The sequence below is a fragment of the Aythya fuligula genome, chromosome 8, assembly GCF_009819795.1.
Source record: "Aythya fuligula isolate bAytFul2 chromosome 8, bAytFul2.pri, whole genome shotgun sequence".
In the NCBI taxonomy this organism is placed as follows: Eukaryota; Metazoa; Chordata; class Aves; order Anseriformes; family Anatidae; genus Aythya; species Aythya fuligula.
Window position 1 is genome coordinate 31,036,429 of NC_045566.1, and position 20,555 is coordinate 31,056,983.

A 20,555-nucleotide genomic window follows, 5' to 3' on the forward strand; every position below is an offset into this window, starting at 1 on the left:
ATCAGTCTATTACGCAAAAATGCGTGAGGGAAACAGACCTTTCAAACTCATACATGCTGCTAAAGAGTTCGAAAAACTGAGCACCAGCAGAGCTCAAATGACTTGTGGATTTAATTTTTAAGTGTTACACAACCAAAACCCCTCCTTATATAAAAGGGAAGTATTCTTGGATATTTTAGAGTTTTCAATAGAAGGTTGATTTTGAGGTGCCTCCCTTCGGCAAAGTAATATATATATATGTGTGTGTGTGTGTGTGTGTGTGTGTGTTTTTGAGTTACAGTTGAAATTGGAGTAAATCTCAGATAAACACTTTATTTTGATAGGATTGGAGAGATTTTCAGAAGAAGAAATCTGCAGCTAGCGTTTTATATGCAAGAGAACTGTACTGTGTCAAGTAATGCTGAAGTTAGACTAGTGACAGCTATGTTGGCTAAAAAGAGAAGACAATATGAGCCAGAAGTTTGGAACTAATTCTAAAAAAAAAGTAAATTTACGCCTTTTCAAATTTATTTATTTTTATTCCAATACAAATAAATAAATTGAAAAAAATAACAGGTGAGGCATTACAAAATAGCTTCATGTTTGTATGCAAGTTGGCAGACAGTAGATGGAGCTCAAGCGTATATAGACTAGTTTTTGATAAGATACATAAAACTGGCTGGTGGCCTCTTAATAGATGGCTGTAAGACAAACAATGCCGATTGTCAGATGTCTAAAAAGTTTACATGTTATTAATAAAAGATCAGTTTTTTCAAAGGTATTTGGATATCTTAAAGTGCACCTTAGGACCCTGTAGGAAGCTCTTCAGGAGGTTGGGCACCTATTTCTTGCAGATTCCAATCTGTATTTTTAGGTAAGTGGTATTTCCAAAGAGGTTTATTCATTCAACACTAAATACTAAATAGATGCAAACTCCATGTTCTTACTCTTCCTGTACAACAGCTACAGGCCTTACAGAACTGCCATAGAAGGAGGGAGTTTTGCTGACCTCTCCTGTACCACACCCTTGCAATGCAAACAAATGTAATTACAACTACAGTGCTATCTATTGCTTTATTATCAGGAACTGCACCAACAGCCTGCAGGAGGTTAGAAGGACATGAAAGACTCAGTTCCAGTAAGAAATATCACAGGAATGGTACAACCTGAGCTGGGTGGTGGGACATTACGGTGCCTGTAGACAGTTGAGTTAAGGACAAATAAAAGTAAGCAGTGTTCTAGAACTGTGTTGCCATCCTTTTTCTCCCACATATTCTACAATTTAAAAAGTGTTCAGCTGTAAGCAGTTGGGCACTACCTGTATTTGGAGGCATCCCCCACAGAAGTTTGGTTAGGGATGCTAGGCCATGTCCTAATGACTAAGTACTAAGACTAAATGGTAGTGGGCATCGTGAAGATGCTGTTTTGTGTGGACAACTTGTTTGTCAGTTGTATCCTCTGTTTCCTTACTTTTTCGTACATCAAAAGAAGAAATAATTAGTTATATAGAGAAGTAATACATACTAAATGAAGAATGTTCCAATCTTAGGATCTCCATGCTTTGATTTGTTTTTTTTTTTCTTTAAAATTTTATTCATGTTATGTCTTATTGCAACCTTATGGATGCATTTTATAGCAATGGGTGCTTACAACCCTTGTTAGATTGTGTGTGCGCACTGTGCAGTCAGGAGGTGCCTGCCATATGTCGTCACAAGTCCCACGCACTGTGCAAGCAGGAGGTGCTGTATGCCGTATGGTGACATGAGTCCAGCATGCTCTGCATTGGCTGCCTGCTGTGTCACATCCAATTTATGCTGTTGACCCTTGTACTGTACACCATGTCTACTCTCGTTTATAGTTGGCTTTCTGGGTGGATTGTTTACTTTTTACTTAGTGAAAAGAAATCTAATGTAGCATTGCATGTATTTCACTGGATATTGTTGGGCTGATTTAAATGCTTAGGTCATTTGTCAATGTAGCACCATCTAACAGTGGCAAGTCACCAATTCCATTCTGTAGTTTAGTCTAAAATTATTTCTCTGTAATATGAAATCACGAATCATATCTCTCTGTATGAATTATAAGTACACCCGTGAACATGAGTGTTGTTTGGACCAGATGATCTCGATGGTATTTTCCAACCTTTATAATTCTATGGAAATAACTTTTTTTTTTTTTTTTTTTTTATTTATCTCTGCAGACTGTTCTGATAATTTCAGACTGCTTGTGAGATTTCAAGTATTTGTATTTTTACAGAGTTTGGTTGCATTACTTGAGCCACTTGCAACTTTGAAGCCAAATAAATCTTTGGTTGGTTTTGTGATGAGAGAAAAAGAAGCCCAAAACCCAAAGAGAAATGATTCCTACATTCTGTCTCATTTAATGTATAAGATTAAAGCAGCCTAAAAGGATTCCCCCAGAACAGGTTTTCACTATCCAAGGTGAATACTTCAAGCTCTTGCATATGCAATGTGCTGTGGATGGGGTTGGAGACAGTTTAGGTGTGTCAGGAGAACAGTCCCAATCTGCAGTGCTGAATAAGTGTAATTTAAACCAGATCATGAAACTCCCTAAATAACTCTACAGGCTTTGCAATAATACAGATGGGATCAGGAAAGACACCTTCATTTCTCTTCCTGTTGGACTATTAGGAACCTGATACCAAATGTGATCAAGTGTCCTTAAATTCGTGTCCTTAAATTCGTGTCCTTAAATTCGTGTCCTTAAGTTCTGCGAGTTCAGAAAGTCTTTCTTAATAAACTTACCTATCAAAAGCACTGTAGCCAAACATCCTTAGAAACAATTGAAGGCATTATCAGATATTTTAGGATTCTTGACAAGAATCTTTGAAAAGGAAGAAAGGAATCTGATACGATAGTTGATCTCCTGATGTTGGAAAGTATTAGAAATAAATTAATAGATTGACTTAGCAGAAACATCACGTTTGATGTTTCTTAGGTTCATGAAACAATTTATTTCTCATGCAATCAACCCAAAGTACCAGCAAAAGGTTGCAGAACAGGAGAGTGGAAATGGCTGAACCATCCTTAGCTCCTCCGAGTCAATATTTACTGGATATAAATTAAGTGTAATTTGGAGCAGCCTGAAGGCTGTTCATAATCATGCTGGCTGAAAGAGCTCTGTGGTAGCCAACAGTGCAAGAATTATTGTACCATTACCCAGAGGTTTCTTGCATACTACTTTCTTCCAGTAGTCTTAATTTTCCTAGTGATGTATCACAGTGTCATATCAAGGTTCCAGTTCTGACTCTGGTTCTTAAGAATGCATCATCTATTCATTGAACCATATGTGCAGACCTTGTGTAACCTTTATTAAAAAAAAAAATCCTATCAGTTTTGCTTAAAAAAATAGATTTGCTGTCTGAATAAAGCAGTCTTTCCTGCTGGTTATACTATTGATTTAAAAATAAACAAACAAAAACCAGCTGCTGTATAAAATTGTACAGTATTATTTTTAAGGGTTAGTTTCATTGTTTCTGGCATTCCCACACCATACGTAGGTTTTGATTCTTTAATTCGTAATTTATGCAGTACAGTTTGGGTTGAGCAGTGGATGTAAGACTTCTTACTGCTGCTTAGTAACAAGCCTTTTAAATGAAAAATAGGTATGCCCACATTGAGCACACATTAGGCCAAATTTACTTTCCAGATTGAGCTGTGCTAGTCTCATTGAAGCAAAGACATTGTGCCTACAATCAAGGTAGTCAGTTGAAGGTGCTCTTTCAGTCCCAATGCTTTCTGTACGGAAAATACTAGAGGGGGAATCCAGATCCTGTTGAAAAGGTTTTGGAAGATTCGTATATAAAAAAATATAATAATCTTTGCCTTGGCCTTGCTTGTTCTTTGTTATGTGCTGTTTCAGGTGAAAGAACTATGTCAGGAATTATATCATTTGAGCTAGACCATTAAAAATATACCAGTGAGTTTCCCTAGGTAAATGAGTCACACAAGAAGTTGCAAAACTAGTAGGTCTTTCTGAAAGACATGAATGTACACGTAAAGTCATCAAGGCCTGGGGAAATGTGTGCATTAACTAATGAACCACAACAGTGGTTGGATTTGCAGTCTAGGGCTTGATAAAGTAGGAAAGCACAAGTATGTAAAGGATATTGCATCCTCTCTGTTGTCATAAGTACAGAATCATGCTGTTGTGGGGATTTGGGGTTGGTTTTTTTTGTTTGTTTGTTTGTTTTTCCTTTCAGTAGATCACTTCATGATGAACTGTATTAAAACTGTTGCGTCAGTCTTCAACTCTTTGGAAATCTGTTTTTTTAATTCTTACGATGACTGAGAACTTTAGTCTGAATTCCAGTGTAGGTTTATTCATTGCTAAGTCATAATAAATCCCCCCCTGCAAGCACCTCTCTTTTTCAAACTTTTTTCTGATTCTTTTTGGAGCAAAGGTAACCCACCTTATTTTTCATTGCTAAACCATTTAGCTTCTGTTGCCAAAATAACTTACTCATCCTAATAGCTCTTTTCATCACCCGGTATGGTTTTGAGTTACTTGTATTGCGCACTGATTCCTAATACTTTCTTGTCATCATTACATAGCAGAAATGCTATATTATAATAATTCAAGGATGCATCCTTGAATTTCATTTCCCTTTTTGTGTGTGTGTTTTGTTTTGTTTTGTTTTCCTCCTCTATAAACTGGATTAGGATGTTACTATAAGAATTTATTTGTGAAGATTCTTCAGAAAAACCACCTTTGATATGTCCTCCCATAGTACCAAAAATGTCCAGACACAGTCACAGTCAAGGCTTTTGTCTTTGGAATTCTGCAGGGTATCTTTCGATCTTCTCAGACTACTTCTCTGTCAAACTACTTTGAGGTGTTTCTACTCCCCAGCAGTAAGTAGGACTCTGTATTCAAAGCCATTATTGCCAGCTTTTCTGAGCTGATCTTTTATCCTTTTTCTTGTCAAGGTAATAATTTTTGAGTCCATTTTCTTCTGTTCTAGAGAGTTTTCCTTTCCTCAGAAGAGTCACAGGCATAACATCTCCTGCACTGAGCCATGTAGTGTGACTAATTTTATGAACAGTCTTGTTTTATTGCTTAATTTGGTGCTAGTTACCTGCAAACATTTGGTGGTCAAACAGGGTAAGAGAACTTTACGCATCATGCTTCCTTTTTCTTGGTTTCAAGACTGAGGTTACATTTTCTATTTGAATGGGCTCTCCATTCCCCTTGCTTTGAAAGGCAGTGCACATTTTAAGTCTTTGCTCAGTGCTGCTGCTTGGTTTATGTGACAAGTCCCATTGCTTGATGCGGGCACTAAGGACATTTCACATTGTTCAATCAATGTGGGAAGGAGGTACTCTATTTTTAGGTGGGAAGTATTGCTTTGTGAGGTAGTATCTGAGGACATCCATAAACATTTAATATATATGCCCTCCTAATTATGGGTTATATTTGTTGCTGATTAAAAAGACAAGTAGCTCTTCCTTTTAACCACTTGTTGTGGTTCCGCTCGAGTGGTCAGCCGAGCTCCACCACAGCCGCTCTCTCACTCTCCCAGCTCAAAGAGGAATGGGGAGAAAATATGATAAAAAGGACTCAAAGGTTGAGATAAGGACAAGAAGATCGTGCAGTAATTATTGTAACGGACAAAACAGACTCAGCATAGGGAGATAGTAAGATTTATTGCTTATTACTAACAAGCTGGAGAAGTGAGAAACAAAGGAAAGAAACCAAAAGCACCTTCCCCCCCATCCATACTCTTCCACCTCCTCCCCCCGAGCGGCGCAGGGGAACGGGGGAATGGGGGTTATGGTCAGTCTACAGCACTTCTTCTCTGCCGCTCCTTCTCGGTCACTCTCGTCCCCTGTGCTGTGGGGTCCCACCCACGGGATGCAGTCCTTGATGAACTGATCCGGCATGGGCTTCCCACAGGCAGCAGCTCTTCCAGAACTGCTCCAGATATGGGTCCGTACCAAGGGGCCCATCCCTCAGGAGAAAACTGCTCCAACCTGGGTCCCCTACGGGCAGCAGCTCCTGCCAGGTCACCTGCTCCTGCGTGGTCTCCTCTCCACGGGCTACAGGTCCGGCCCAGAATCTGCTCCGGCAGGGGTCTTCCACAGGCGGCAGCCTCCGTCGGTGCAGGTCCACCTGCTCCACCGTGGTCTCCTCCACGGGCTGCAGCATGGAACCCTGCTCCACCGTGGTACTCCATGGGCTGCAGGGGGACATCCTGCTTCACCATGGTATTCACCACAGGCCGCAGGGGACTTCTGCTCCGGCGCCTGGAGCACCTCTCCCCCTCCTTCTGCACCGACCTTGGCGCCTGCAAGGCTGTTCCTCACTCCTCTCACTCTCCCGGCTGCTGTGTGGTGCAGAGTTTTTTTTCCCTGTCTTAAACATGCTCTCACAGAGGCGCAAAACAACATCGCTTATTGGCTTGCCTCTGGTCAGCAGTGGGGCCCTTCCCAAACATGTGGCAGCTTCTAGATCCTTCTCACAGAAACCACCCCTATGGCCCCCTGCTACCAAAGCCTTGCCACGTAAACCCACTACACCACTCCTTGGCATTTATTCTTTCCTAAACTGAGGTCTGAAACATCTATGACTTCGGATTTTTTGCTACCATCCAGTTTATAAATGACTGATACTTTCAAAGTTTCTCTTTAACTGTTACAGGCCTTCTTGCAGCCCTTAATCCAGTGCATTTTGTTTCCTTCCCATCTCCTAATCAGGCTGCTTTGGAGGTGAGGTGTTGGCTCTAAGTGCTATTATAACTAGGCAAGTTATTTCCTTTTTTTGCCTTAGTTCCTGAGAGGTCATTGAGGTGTGGAGGGCACATACTTTGCTGATCAGTAGTTTACTAGTCAGTAAGCTGTCCACTGACAACCTGGGCATTCATTAACTCTCTTCTTGTTGTGGGGAGTTCTTGTTCTCAGAGCTTTTCATGCCTTCTCCTCCTGTTTTCTGTTGGTAGAAACTACCTCCAAACCAAGAAAACTCACTTTTGATTGCACACTTCATGGCAAAAGTGAAATTTTGAAATTAAAATACAAGCTGCTTAGACTGCAGAAAGTAGATAGCCTCATCTATTTCCTAAATGAAGCACATCAGAGTAGGTGTGCTTAATACCATTGTTAAAGCAGAAGAGGTAGAATGAGTGCAGAGTTGTGAGAACCGATGCTGCATTGATTTAACTTAATTTCTTGGCACCTGCACACTGCAGTTCTAAGACAAATTTTAATGAATCGCTAGTTAATCTTGAATGAAATAAAACTTCCTAAAATTACTGAAATTTAAAAATGCAGTGTGTTATCATTTGAACAGTTATTTTTGGTTTGCTGGTCCCTTTTTTCTAGTGGTATCTTCTGTCAATGAATTCCACAAGCTTTTCATACTTTTGGGTGAAATTCACTTCTACTAGAATCTACAAAACAGAGTCAGCATCTTTTTTTGAGGGTGTGTAGGATAAATGCAGTTTTTATTCTTGTTCTCTTCTAGTGGCAATGGAAAAAAACAGAATATGATACTTTATTAACCACGTGAAATATTCTGAACAAGTTGCCTTTGGTCAACAGGCAATACGTTAAATGGAGAAATGGATTAAAAAACATTTTGCAGCTATAGAAGAACTACACAAATTATGCTTGAACTAAACTATGTAGTCTCTGCAACTTGGTAGGAGTAAGAAAACTGAGACACAGCTGAACAGTTGAGGTTTCACCTGGATGAAAAGAATGCTGCTTAAGTAGGCAGTGCAGAAATGTGCCCATCCCATTCCATAGACAATCTGTGATCAAGTTGTATCCTTGGAGAAGGATAGTGTGATGCATAAATTCTGGAATGTCACTGGAATGCAGAATGTAAGAGAGGAAGATTAGAAGCGTGGAACAGAAGAAACTGTTGTGCGGTTTTTAGTTCTCTTCCACAGCACAAAGAGATTGAAAATTACAGATGAAATATATGAATAGTATCAATTTTGCAGGTGATCTCCATGTGTGAGCATGGTGTCCAAGAGAATAAAATCACAGGTGCAAATATAACTTGTTTTTATTTTGTTTTGGTGTTCATTTTTACTTTGTCAAAGCAGATTGTCTTTAATCTTTTCTTTCTCTAGTAAATTGCACAATCCCATGGAACTGTCATCAAGCTAAAGCTGTCAGGTGTTAGCTGTAACTACTAATGGTACCTTGGTTACTCCACTAATACTGACCATGTTGGCAGTCTTGGTTTCTTGCTATTTTTTTTATTTTTTTTTTTACAAGGACTGGTTGCCAGAAACTGCCTAATTAAAAATAAACAGATTTATCATTTTCCTTGGTTACTGAAACTCTAAGGATGTAAATCTTATTCGAATATGATGAACAACAGTTGTCAAACACTTATCAACTGCTTTTCCTCTTCGGTTATCTCTTATGTGTTTGGAGGTGTTATTGATGATGCAGATAAAAATATTGCATGACTGGGCTGGAGCAACTGATTAAGCTTTTACCAGCACAGGGAGACAATCAGGTTCTGTATCTCATCGAGAAGTTTGCCTTGAGCTGGTGTCTTAAATGCAGCTCTGAGCCAGGGGATACCAAGATAGAGGAGCTAGGATTTCACTGGGTGAGTGGAACAGATCACATGAGGATTCTGGCACACTCTGTATGGCATGCTGAAAGCAAGAATGACAGTGGTGACTGAATTGATAGTATCAACTTCAGCTGTGGAAAGCGTCCCAGACTGATACGTGAGCAGGGGGTGTAGCAACACTGGCAGGCAGCGGTCATACTAAAGAGCTTGCTAAACCTCTGAAAACTACTCAGAGTGACCATTCATCTTCAGTCTTGAGGACACACGAGCAGAAGAACTGAAAATGCCAAAGGATTATAATGTTTTTCAAATGCTGATTGCAGCACTTTGCTGCTTTTATCATCGTAAATCTATTATCAGAGTCAAGGTAGGTGCCCTGTTTCAATAACAGTAAATAAACAGTACACTCGTCTGTAATGCTCTTAGTTTCTGTTCAGAAGTGTTTATATGATGGATGGATGCAGTGCGTTTCTGTTCTAAAGAACACAATGCACCATTATCTCAGAGAGAAGCTTAAACAGCTTTCAGTTTTATGAGCCTGAATCCGACTATCTTCATGTTGAAACTGCAAGTTTGAAAATGCCCTGGCTTTGGACTTGTTGAAAATAATTTTAGCAAAGTTTCAAGCTTTCAGAATGGGAATCAGTTCACTTTGTTCCCTGTCTTTTTTTACCTGCTTATTGAAAATATAGGCAACTTTGCTCGGAAGCTCATTTATAAAAACCCTTCAGACAATTTTGGACTTGACCTTGTATTTCAGAACTTCTAAAATTAAAGTGAACAAAATGCACACTATATGCGAGGAACAAGTCTTTTTAAACATTTAGAGCTATGTTTTCAGAAGGGGGTAATTGTACTGTAATCAGGTAGATTTACTTTTAGGTGACTTAGTTTTTGGGTTTTGTTTTTTTTGTTTTTTTTTTTAGGCGATAACTTTTGAGGATCTGTAAGCTACACCTAAACTTCTAAATCTTTTTATTTAAGGTTTATGCTTGAATGGTTCTTTGAATTATGGTCAGCTCTTTAAGTTACTGTCTAGTATGTATGTTTTTTTCTGGCACGCCTACAATGAGGAAGGATGTTAAGGTTGCTGTCTTGTAGCCTATAGTCTTTCAACTTTTGATGGAGGCATTTACAGATTGGGAACAACCATTCCTTACCTCTCTGATGCCCAGCGATTCAGCCTTCTAACTGTCCCTTTCTGAAAGTGGGAAGTGGGGATCAGTCTTCTGGGCATACTGAAAAAGTGACTTTGATCAGACTGTCTTCTCTTTGACTGTGACAAATACCAGAAGTTTCCATGAGAACGGAGAGCTGAAGATGCTGTCCTGTTATTGTAATTTTCATTTTCTTTAGAATTTCAAACACAAGGCTTAAAATTGTATTGTTCTAAAACTTCAAAAATGAGATTGGGTTTTATTGTTGGCTGTCAGAACAGTTATAAAACTGTTGTTCTTGACCATGCATGCCCTTTGTTCAACTTGGCATGAATTCCTAATACCTAAAATAACGGTGGTGTTGTCATAGCAACTTTCCATTTGGTCCAATATATATGGTCTCTAAAGAAACTGAAACATTAATAGTGTTCGCAATATGGATGGTAAAAAATAAAACCTTTTATGCAGAAAAAAAAATACAGCTGGACTCTTTCAAAAATAAGGTTCTATTTAAAGAGATTTGCAGCATTTAAAATAGATTTGAATGCATGTGTTCCAGAATGCAGATTTAGCATTAGATGAATCCGATGAACTTGTATTTTAAGAAGTCCTTTGGTAGGAAACTGGGGTGCATTTGTTTAAGAGAAAATGGTTGTAGGTATAGAAACAGCTGGTGGTAAAGTCAAGTAAGGCTCTCACCTTGAGGCCAAATGATGTATATTCCATTAAGTGCCACAGTGCCTTGGACTGTATGAACAACTTGGCGTAAGTTGTCTTAATTTGTGGAAACCTACCACTTCAAGCAAAATCAGTTTGTGTAATTAGGTGAGATTAATTCTTTGTTTTCATAGGGAGTATTCATGTAATTAAATGTCAAATTGATCCATAAATAAGCATGTTAAAGTCAGCAGCTATATCTGAGAGATTTTTTTTTTTTTACGGCATCAAGATAAATTCATTATAACTGCATTAGCTGATTTAATTGAAAGTGATATGTGGCCATGCTCAAGGGTTCTTTGTGCTCCTTCACAGCACAGGAAAAAGTTCAGCACTTCAGGACTTGCATTTCACTGTACTTCTAGCATGTGAAATTAAGATCTCAAGAAGTTTGGTTTAGTTCCCCGTACATTAATAGAAAATACAATAATCAGTGCAGAAGATCTCAGCTTGGATCAACATTCTTCACTCATGACATGTCGGTACCTTTTACAATCCCATTTGTTTGTAATAGCTGTTTACAGTTAAGGTCAGCTTCTGTATTTCAGGAAAATAATGAGTTTTTAAGGCTTAAGGTTTCTATTTGGGGTGTAGAGGTGGAACTATGGAGAGAGAATGATAAATTGCGACTATGCACCACTTTGGAGCCAAAATATTGCCTTTTTTGAGAGTTAAGAATAAATCAGTAATAAACAGTGTTTTAAAAATGAAGCAAGTGGTGTAAATAATGGTATGTTTGCCACAATAAATTTTAGTTAGTTAGTTACTATTTTTGTTGTTGCTGTTCTAGTTAGTTTGGCCATCATGATCGGAAAGAAAGACCTTGATGTCTTTAAGGCCAGGTTGGAATGGGCCCTGGTCAACCTAATGTAGCGGGTAGCATCCCTGCCCAGGGCAGGGGTTGGAACTGGCTGGTTTTTAAGGTCCTTTCCAACCCAAGCCATGCCATGATTCTGTGATGTTCAAATACTTTAATTCTTAATTCTCTGCTGTGATTCACCCTCAGCTGAAGCTGTGCAAAAAGGGAAAGCCACTCAAATTATTGGGACTGCCAAGTTTTAAAACTTCAAGCGTGCTGATCTGTCTCACTGCTGGGCAATGTACTAATGCTATGAATGTGGCATGGGTAAGAAGCCTTTTATAAGCAACTACTTATTACAAGTGCCATCTCCTATCCTGGATGAATTGCAAACTCTTTTTATAGATAGTAGATCTTAATTAATATTTCTTCAGTATGTGATGATCTAAATCTGTTTCACTGGCATCCTTGGGCTTTGTGTATCCAGTTTCAGCTTGCATGTGGAGGCAGTTGGGCTTGATAACATGAGTTAACGAGTCATCACCACCCAGCATTATGGGTCTGCCTTTTGATGTTAAATTTGTGGATGTTGTAGAGGGCCAGATGGGAGACACTGACTTATCAAAATGGCATGAAACTTTGTGTAGCTGCCTGGACTCCTCACTGTTTTGCCATAGGGTTTGAGTTTTTGGTGAGTCTTACAGTGTGTATCTTTTTTCCATTTTTCACTGCAATATACTCTCTTTCATACATATATAGATAGTAAAGGGACCATTGTTTCTCTGTAAGGGATTCTTGTTCACTGCTATGGGAACATTCTCCAGCATTTAACTTCTTGATAGTACATTTTGTTTAGGTATTTTTCAGATTAAAACAAAAGAAGTAATCAACTTCTAAAATCTTTTACATTTAGTGGAAAAATCCCCAGCGCTACTGAGTGATGAGATTAGGATTTGACTAAATCTACACTCAGGATTTCTCAGGATCCATGTTCTGGAAATGAAGCTGTCCTCCTCGCTCTGAATGTGGTCACCTAGAAAATTAAGGAGTTTTTATCAATGTAGTTTTGTAGTGGAAGGTAGATCCAGGGTCCCCTGAAATTCTTTCTCTTGCCTTCAGTTGACATTAGAGTGAATTAAAAGCCTGTAATAAAAGCCTTTTTTATTGTCCTCCTCCCAAACAAATACCTTGTTTACTAGTTAAGAAAGAATAGCTACTTTCTGTGAATGTCAGGCAGGTTACATTATGCTGTTTATAATGGCAGACTGAGGACATGCACAGGATGGAGTTTATTTGATGTTAAAGAGCCACTGCAGTTATAATGGAAATTGTCATGGTGGTTTTTTTTTTTATATCTTCCTCAGTAACCTCAAAAGTTCTCAGCTTGTATCTAAACAACCACGCAGAAATGTTGTGGTTTCAAAGCTGCCATTCTCCTATATTAATTCAGGGCTCTGGTTAGTTCTAGACTTCTCTTGTATGTCTTAGAACAAATAATACATAAACTTTTGCTGTGCTTATGTCTCAACCAGTTAAGACACTAGAATATAAAAATTAAATCCTGCAGAAACTGACAGTCACGTATGCAAGGAGACCTTCATTGTCTGTTTTGCACCTCCCATTACTTAACATAGCACTTGTTATAGTCCTGCATGAACTTTCTGCAGTCTGGAAGGTTAGAGAAAACTGCCCCTGTGAAGAACATTGCCACAGTTGTCATTCAAAATGTCCAAGTTAATCGGAAAATGTTTTCCTGCATTGAAAAACTACCTTCTTTCTGTTAGTACTTTCTCAAAAAATATTTTTGAAATAACTTTATCTTTGTATTCTCGTCCCTTTGTAAGCTCTTGTACAAAATAATAAGTCACTGGCCAGGAAAAGATAAAGACCAACAAGACTGTTTTTAAGCAAAGATTGAGAGTGGTTCTGCATGGGTATTCTAAATGTCAAGTTCAACTCTGCTGTTTCTTGTGGCTGGTTAGTAGAGTTTTAAATGAAATAAGATACATTGTACTTTTAAATAAAATCAAACATCTTATAAATGTATATAACTGCATATTTTAAAATGCTTGTAATGCCAGACATACAGTCTGATCAAGATCACAAGAGTCCAGGGTTAGAGACTTCAGGAATTTCTGCAGTGATGTATGTTTTAATTCAGAATTGGAACTTGAACGTCTTCATTTTCTGTATGATCATGATGATTAAGGTTTGCTCTCTAGTGCTTTGGAAATAGAAGAATTTCTTTAAAATTTCCCTTCTTTGAAAGTGAATTTTTAGTTTTATTTTTTTAGATATTACAAGAGGAAGTTGTAGATCACACTTCATGGTGCTCTTAAGCAAAAGTAGCAGGCCTCCAGTGTTGGAGAAAAGATGTGTTTGGGAGAAACCTATCATAGATCTGTTTTGAGAAAGATCTAGTATATTTATTAAAAGTTTAGTGAAGGTGCTGGCTTGACTTACTTCCTCAATCAGGTCACGCTGTCATTTCCACAGAGCTGTTCTCACTTATCCCTCATTTTTCTTTTTTCTCTCTGCTCCTGCTTTTCTTGTTTGTTTTCAAAACTTCAAGGCAACTGAAAATCATGTGCTTCCAAGGCTGCCTGTTGGGCTACTTTAAACACCAGCTGGCAGAGCTGTGCAAAGCACCAGGAAATAATTGAGTTTGGATGAAAATGCAGCCACCGTTGGTAAGGTATCTGTAACAGTCCTTGGCTGTGCTTTGACTAAATAATGCTTTGCCAGGAGGATACAAGGAGAGGTTATGTGAAATACCTTGTTATCAGAAATGAAATACATGATGCAGATCCAAAATGACAGATTTTAAACCACTTTCAAATTGTCTAGGTAGTAAAGTTCTTCCTTCCATAATTAAAACTGTTTAAAAATAAATGAAAACAACTCTTAATCACGTCAGAAATCAAGAAGTTTTCTTTCTGTCTAGGCCATCCCCTACTTACATTATGTTTGTTTGTCATTTGGTTTTAATCGAGGTAATCCATGAAAGCTGAATGCATAAAATACAACTTCAGGGATATATGTAGAAAGCCATGTGATTTCTCCTCTCAGCTGCTTTAGTAGTCCCCTGGTACATTACATGTATTTCATTGGCGTTGATGCAGATAGGAACTGGAGAAAGAATCCAGTGCCACTAGGGAACAGAAATAACTGTGGGACTTTTGTTTACCTCCAAACTCATACAGTAGACTGTTCAGCACAAGTAAAAAATATTCTAATCTAGAGAGGTAGATTCAGCTAGGATGATTGACACAAGCTTGATATATCACGTTTCCCTTGGCAACTACCCTACTCAAATGGAAATAACATTTTGGATGCATGAACAACAGGTTATTATAGGTTTCCTTACATGGGTTCACAAGTGTCACGAGTACAGCATATTGTGGTAGGTCAAGTCCTCTCTAAATTTACATGCAACGAGATTGTATTTTTATGTTTGACTTCTTTAAACTTTATTTTACAGTTTTCAGTCCTCTGGGCTAATACTTGCCTGAAAAAATGTAAAACCTTATGAAACACCAAGATGACATTGTTTAACTAAAAGCAGGCTGTGCTTTTACAGATGCAATGGCTGTGAAGTAGAAGTACTTTGTGTAATATAATCAACTTCTGTGGCATTTATTAAAACCACTAAAATAATTGTATTGATTGGACTTTTTTTCCATCTCCAAACTCTTAGCTCTCTGGGTTTTTTCCATCAGCTATGTAAGTGGGATTGAGGGCTTTTGCACTAAGGTTGATAATACTGCATTGAGAGATATTTACTGTTTTTCTTACAGAGATCTGTTTTTAAAAACAAAACAAAACAAAAAAACAGCATGGTGGGAATGTTTTAAACTGGCACCAGGACTGAAATGATTGCAACTAAAATGTGAACAAGAAGTTCTGGAAAGCACCTCTTACAGGGAGCTCTTTGAAGGTCAATGAAAGCATCTGTATATAAAAAGAGACTTGCTGATTTAATTTGCGTAAATGTTCCAAAGACTTCTGACAGGGTTGTTACTATTTGGAAGTCTTGACATACTTAGACTGGTAACTTCCCTATTTTGCCTTAGCTGTGTTTTGTTGCAGAATATACTTAAGTCTTTAATTTTTTGCCCTAGATTCTTTTTTCTCGTTAATTGCTTTTTACCATCCACTTCACTCTCAGGCTTCAAATGCAAATTCGGTTTTCTTTCTGTCATTGGGAAGGAGCCAACAAAGTGTCTTAGAGAAAGACATCAACTGAGGACATAATACTAAATGGTTTATTGCTATGAAGTTAGTGAAAATGTACATCATGCCATTATTGTCCATTAACATTCAGGTTTTGTGACCTATTGAGAAATGGGGCTGCAGTATCTGCATCACGTTGCACAGAATAAATCACCTTTTCTTTTAAAATGCAGGTCTATTGAAATAGCTAACTATGCTGTTCTAAGCTGACTCTCTTCCTTGCTTACAGATTAACATGATTGTGTAGGCTATTTCTGAGCTGATTTTGAGCATGATGTGAAGTTGAGTGTGTGCAGACATTCTTGCAGGATGGGCGGCCTTGGATATATAGCCCTTAGAATAGAAAGGCATAGGCTGGTATGATTACAGACAATTTATCATTCACACTTTTCTTTTAACATACTTAGCTTATATGAGAAATGAGTCTCTCAAACAAAGACACTGCCCAGGAAGACATGATATCACTGAACTTGCCTACCTGTTATGCAGCTTGCCCCCTGCATATTTTGGGATGTGTGCTAGCTGCAGGAGCTCTCCACTACGTTCAGAGCTGCATAAGGGTTTACTTCAGTGTATTTGCTTCATCTCAGGAGATGTCTGACCTCTGGCAACAGAGTATGCTCAGAGTGATAAACGATGGTGATTTTTAACGAGTAATTGTGAATGTTAACAATTTAGTTGGTTTGGATTCCTTACATGCTTTTCATGTTGTGTTGCTAGATGTAATTCAAGTGTAATATGTTTCATTACATTCACTGGAGTAGTGAAATAACCCATTCAACCACCTGAAATTCTAGGTTTCTATGCTGGTTTTGAAATTCAGATGTATCTTGGATCTGCCTGTTTTTTGTTGTTGTTTGTTTGTTTTTAAGATAATTTATATCAGTACAATCAGTTGATATGCAAAAACCTACTGCTTTTCCTTGTTATAAATGAAGTCTCAACTCAATCTGAATTTAATAATATTTATAAAAGAAATGTTTATAAAAGGTATAAAAGGCAAGTAAACAGCACTGGGTGTGCAGGGAGTCTACGCTCCACCAACATGCACATAGGAACATCAAACATTCTAAATATACAGAACATTGCTTTACATACTAAACCCGAGTATGCCTATACATATGTACAATCAGAAAAGGTAACAAACAATCCTTTAAGTTCCACGACTTAAGAGTCTCAATTTTCCATTCCTTTTCTTAATTACGAACATGTCTCCATTTTCCATTCCTTTTGAGCAATACGTCTCGCTTTAAGTTGTCAAGCAACTCGGTCTCTGGGCCTTATGTATCCTGTTCTTCCCGAATCGAAGAAAAGCATATCCATCTCCTTTTCAAGGCCAATAAAAAGGGCCTGGGTCAAAAGGCACGTTCAGGTCACCAGGGGGCAGAACAGCAAAGGCCTGCGATGGCAGTACCGGCGGGGGGGGCCGATGGCATAGCAGTCGGATCAGTGAACGAGCCCGCAGCTCCCTCGCTGCCTGGCAAACCACACGTGTCTGACTGTGGTCCCACAGGGCTCTTTAAGGCCTCAGAGACTGCTCGCCAGGTGCCGAGCAAGCCCACTGCAACCTTGTCGCTTTTAGTTGCAGAGTCCCACACCTTGACCTCAGTTTGGTCCCATATTTCAGGCTCATAAACTGTCCGATCGTTAATAAGGAGAATAAGCCGTAAGGTTACCAGGACAGTCTTTGTTCCTAAGGACGTATGATTCCCCATACTGCGCAGCTGCTTACCAGCGAGGGGCAGCTGTGTGCGCGGCTCCGCTTCTCTCAGCTCGAGCTTCTCTCCAGCTCCGGTGCGCCCATTTCCAGCGCCTTGCTGTACGAGCTGCTTTGGGCGGTTTGCTGAGTCTGGCCGAACCTGTCTTCATGAGGCAATCAGTGTGCCTGTTCCCGTCCCGGTCTCCGTTCTGCTAGCCTGTTCCTTTTCATTCCTTCTTTCTGCTTATTGATGACATAGCTTCATCACATCGTGTTGCCTTTTTTTTTTTTTTTTTTTTTAATCTTGAGGACAGGCTCCCCTCTTATACCCTTCTCCCCACAGCAGTCCTTTTCAAAACAACTTTTCATTGGTCAAACAACTTTGAATGTAACAGCAACAGCAAACATCCAGAAGCTTCCATGCCTTAATGGGTGGAGAACAAGCAACCCGAGAGGGCACGGAGTGTCCTGAATCACCCTTCTTTGTTCCCTCTAAACGCTTTTACATTCCTGATGGCCTCATCGTTAAGAGTCTGATGTTATCATCAACCACGGGGCTTGCCGACCCCCATGGCCACAGTCCCACATCTCCCCCTTCTTTATTAATATCAACCATCTCCTCGACACGAATTACCACTCCATATATAACATTCTCTTGGGTAGTTCTCCTAAGCAAACACAGTTACTGCATTTGTATGCTGTAGCGTGTTCCACTTACAATAGCTTTGTCTACCAGTGAGATGCTTTGGGAATTATGCAAACAATTTGCTAAACCAGTTTTGTTTTAGTATCTCTATTCAGTTATTCAGTCAAAAATATCTTTTAAATACTATTTTTGTAATAAGTATAGTTCATCTGTAAGTAGTAGTTCCTTTGAGAAAGTCAGCAAAATACATGGCTATGAATGTAAAAGATATGTATAACATTACAACTGAATCCTATTGTTTAAATTGGAGAGGGGACTTTGGAAAGTTTTTTACCTGCTTCCACAGAAATGGGGTGGCTCAGGTGCTCTTGAAAATTCTACTCTTAAGTTTGCATGCTGTACCTTTACCCCCTCAGCTTGTGTAAATGCTATGATGCTTTCCGTAACTCCGTATGATGTGGCAGTGAAATGTCTAACTGTTAATTCTGGAATCAATGCCAGCCAGCTGGGTAGCCAGCCATTTGAGTTGGGAAATCAAAGGTGGCAGGCATGTGCCACTGGTTCTTTTTTTAGCTACGTTAGCTTGACAGCTCACAGAAGTTTGAAGTGGAGGTGGGGATTATTGACTTTACTTGACTATGTTTTAATACTTTGTTAGGTTTTTAGATCTGAATCCTCACCACAGTGTCTTGCATGACTCATTCTACAGCCAGTACCTTTATCTCTTGATGTTGGCCATGTGTTTTTGTTTTGTTTTGTTTTTGAAAAATTGCTTGCAGTGAAGGTCATGTGGTGTGGTTTGTTCCAGCACAGACTTTTCTTCTTTGAAAGGGTTGGGAGGAATTGGTGAAAGGCCTTGACTGTACCAGAGCACAAAGGATTTGTTCCTTGTTAAAAATTTGCATGGATAAATACCACCCTGTTAGAGTTCACAGAAGCAAAGTTAGTGAAAAGTGATCCTGCACCAGGTTGTTTTTGTCTTTTCTTTGTAAGATACTACACTCATTTGAGCTTATCTTAAAATAATAATAATAATAGTAATTAAAAAAAAAAAATCACCATCATTTTCTCTGAGAAAATCAGAGAGAAATAGAGTGAACTAGAATTTATCTCAGAATTTCTCAGGCCTCTCAGCATGTTTAAATAGCCTTGGCAGCAGGATGCCTCTTCTGGCATGATTCCTCCAAAAATCTGCTGTCTAGTAAACCGTTGTAATTCAGTCTACTTAAAATTGCAGGGAGGATTGTTGAAAGTGGTGCTAACTGTATGCCACCTGCTCCCACAGCTGGTGGTAGGAATATTCAACACCAACAGGAAAACACTATAGAGAGCAGTGTTCATGGGAAAAATGGGATTGGTAGGTGAGCAATGGCTTTCTCATTTCCTTTTTAAGAAACATTGCATGTTTACATCAGTGTGTCAGGGAAGGGAATCTAAGCTGTAGCTCGTATCCACAGCCAAGATAAAAAGTGTGATGCCATGGGGAAACTGCTGCATTTTAATCTACCTTCCCACTGGATGCCTATGCCACTCTCTCTTTTTTAATTATCTTATTATTATTTATTTCCTTTAATGGGGAGCATACTCTGATTCTTTGCTCAGCATAGCAGCATGTTGCCGGCCACTAGCATGTTTCTGCTGAGTACCTTAGACTTTTGAAGCTCTCAGTGTGCCCTGGCAGCCCAGAGGGTGAATTGCATTTGGGGTGCATTAAGCACAGCATAGCCAGTCGGTCAAAAGAGGTGATTCTCCCACTGTATTTAGCACTGGAGTGGTCTCACTTTGAATATTGTGTGCAGTTCTGCACACAGTACCATCAGGGTGGTCGAACACTGGAACAGGTTTCTTAGGTGGTGGATTCCCCACGCCTGTCAGGGTTCAAGAGGCATTTGGACAACGCCCTCAGTAGCATGCTTTAACTTTTGGTTAGCCCTGAAGTGCTCAGGCAGCTGGACTTGATGATCTTTGCAGGTCCTTTCCATCTGAACTACTCTAAGTCTCTTCAGTAACATTGAGGTGGGAGTCCCTGACCATTGAGAGGATGTAAGGAAGTCCAAAGAACTTTTTCTCCACTAAGTGCTTATGAAAGAATACTTGACAAATCTCTAGAGAAAATACGCACATGACCTTACTAGCAGTAGCACTGCATCCATGGGAAGGACCAGTGAGCCCTGATGGGAGCGTTCCAGCATGGAAACTGTACTCCAAGAGATGAAGATGGAAATTTTCTAGAAAATCTTACAGTAGTTTTATAGTAGTGAGAGAGAGATCTCCATGTAGATCTTGTGCTTTTGGGGCTAGGGGACAACAAGAGCTTTTTTCCCATAAGAAGGGAAACATCTTGGGCATGCAGATTTAGTGACCCTTAGAAGTAAGCCCATTAAGGGTGAAAATTTACATTGGTAGAGTCAAGTTATTTTTAGTACAACAGAAATATTGAACATGGAATGTTTTTAATTGGATGGGCCAAAAGGATATAAAAATGAAAAAAAAAAAAGAATCAGGATTTAAAATGGAAATTTGAAAAGGAGAAAGGATATTGAAGTAGGGAATTGGGGTCCAACTCCACTTTTTGAGTGAAGTACAGTTAAAATTCTTACTGGGAAGAGAAAGTAAGAAAAATGATTTGCAGGTGTGTCATTATTAGCTTGGTATAGAGAAAGATCACTGCTGCATTTTGTGCAGTGTATAACAATCATGTTACCTCAATGCTGGATTTTGCAAAACACAGCCTAGATATTGAAGCCAGGCCAGCCTGCTAAAAGCAGC

At 39.1% G+C, this 20,555-nt stretch overlaps 1 protein-coding gene across 6 annotated transcripts in view; it reads left to right on the forward strand.

The window, feature by feature from the left end:
• The window catches only part of BCAR3 (BCAR3 adaptor protein, NSP family member), an 89,572-nt gene that overhangs the window by 58,100 nt on the left and 10,917 nt on the right, over window positions 1–20,555 (forward strand). Inside the window, exon 1 of one of the 6 annotated variants that reach the window (XM_032191959.1) lies at window positions 18,931–19,143. The exons of the other annotated variants lie outside the window; for them this stretch is intronic. Within the exon in view, the coding sequence (XP_032047850.1) occupies window positions 19,126–19,143 (18 nt within the window). The 5' untranslated portion in view covers window positions 18,931–19,125. Of the gene's footprint in view, window positions 1–18,930; window positions 19,144–20,555 lie in introns of those variants that run through there. 6 annotated transcript variants of the gene reach the window in all.